The 1,493-nt window shown below is 45.2% G+C and overlaps 1 protein-coding gene across 1 annotated transcript in view; it reads right to left on the bottom strand.

Annotated features, from left to right (window-relative positions):
- Positions 1-541: 541 nt before the first annotated feature.
- The window catches only part of plod3 (procollagen-lysine, 2-oxoglutarate 5-dioxygenase 3), a gene marked incomplete in the record, with an annotated part of 10,600 nt that continues 9,648 nt past the window's right edge, over positions 542-1,493 (bottom strand). The window contains 1 exon segment of the mRNA XM_037976760.1: positions 542-1,433. Coding sequence (XP_037832688.1) covers positions 1,278-1,433 — 156 coding nt within the window.

The following is a 1,493-nucleotide window of genomic DNA, read 5'->3' on the forward strand; positions in this document are numbered from 1 at the left end:
GACCTGGACCAGGACCATGACCTGGCCCAGGACCAGGACCATGACCAGGACCAGGACCAGGACCAGGACCAGGACCAGGAACAACAAACCTAAACTAAATATTGAGTTTTGAATCAAAGAGTTTTGGGTCATTTTAGGCTTTAAATTGTTCCCAGTCTAAGTCAGATTCTGCAACAAGAACACCTCCATTAGTCTTCAGATGTTTAATCATTTTAGTTTCTGCCTTCAGGTGAAACTGAAACCAGGTCCATTCAGGTGAAACTGACAGAAACGATCAGCTGATGGTTGTGTTGGAGACACGAAGGACCAGTTATTACTAAATGCAGGTTATTTCTCTGAACAAAGGTTTCACCACTGTCTCCAGCTCTAGAAGGACCTTGATCTCCAGATGGAAGTGATGGCCGATAAGAAGATGGCTGCTGTCTGCAACCATCATGATGAACACTGAAACCTATCAGAAAGCAGGAGGCGTGGAGGTGCAGGAGTCAGTCAGTAACCTGACAACAGAGCTTAAAGTCAGGGATAAAACCAAACAACACTGAAGAGTTTCCTGTTCCGATTTATTCCCTCAGTTCTGAACAAATAATTTAAAGCAGTTTGTACAAAGCAGAGAGCTGAACGCCCGACTCCAAACAGCTTCAGGTTTAACAGTTTCACCCCGAGAACATTTAAAGACCTAAACCAGGAAGAACATAGAAAACCCTTTAAAACCTCAGACATCCCATAATTTGATTTAAAACACCGACACTCATTTACATTCACGGAATAAAACATCCTCCCGTCTGATTGGTTAATCCGCTGCTTTACTGTGAAGAATGTGTACAAATAAAAACATGCAGCAGGGGGCGCTCCATCATGAGGTTACCATTAAAATCAGAGCAGGAGAGGAGCGGTACTGCTACAGCCCCGAGGAACCGATGGGGTCCAAACATCATCTGAACGGGTCAGCCACACACACACAACCACACACACACAGACACACACAACCACGGTGTTCTTGCATAGATTCAGTAAGTGTAAGACACTAAGGCAGCTCTGTGATTTTAACATTTAAATTAGGCTCTTATTTTGAAATGCCCTGCAATGATGCCTTCAAGACCATAAAATCTGACGTGTTTTTATGACTCTTGTTTGAAGTTCTGACTCAAAGATAAACAAAGTGACTCTTATTTTGAAATGCCAACAATGACGCGTTCAGGTTCCCCTGACGTCAAAAAATATAAAACCTGTTCTGAGATGATGCATTCAAGTTCATCACACACACACTCTGGAGGTGTTCAGGGGTCCACGAAGGACACCATGATGTATCTGGTCCCTTTGGTGGTGGGTAGACCCTCGTGGTAGTGCGTCAGGCGACCCGGGTGCATGAAGGACCAGCCCTTCCTGGGAGACTCCACCTGACAGTTGTAGCGCAGGAACCTGCAGCCCCCACCCTGAAAACCACAGACAAATGAGGGTAAAGACCTTCAGACGGACGGTAAAGACCTTCAGAC

The sequence above is a fragment of the Kryptolebias marmoratus genome, linkage group LG7, assembly GCF_001649575.2.
Source record: "Kryptolebias marmoratus isolate JLee-2015 linkage group LG7, ASM164957v2, whole genome shotgun sequence".
In the NCBI taxonomy this organism is placed as follows: domain Eukaryota; kingdom Metazoa; phylum Chordata; class Actinopteri; order Cyprinodontiformes; family Rivulidae; genus Kryptolebias; species Kryptolebias marmoratus.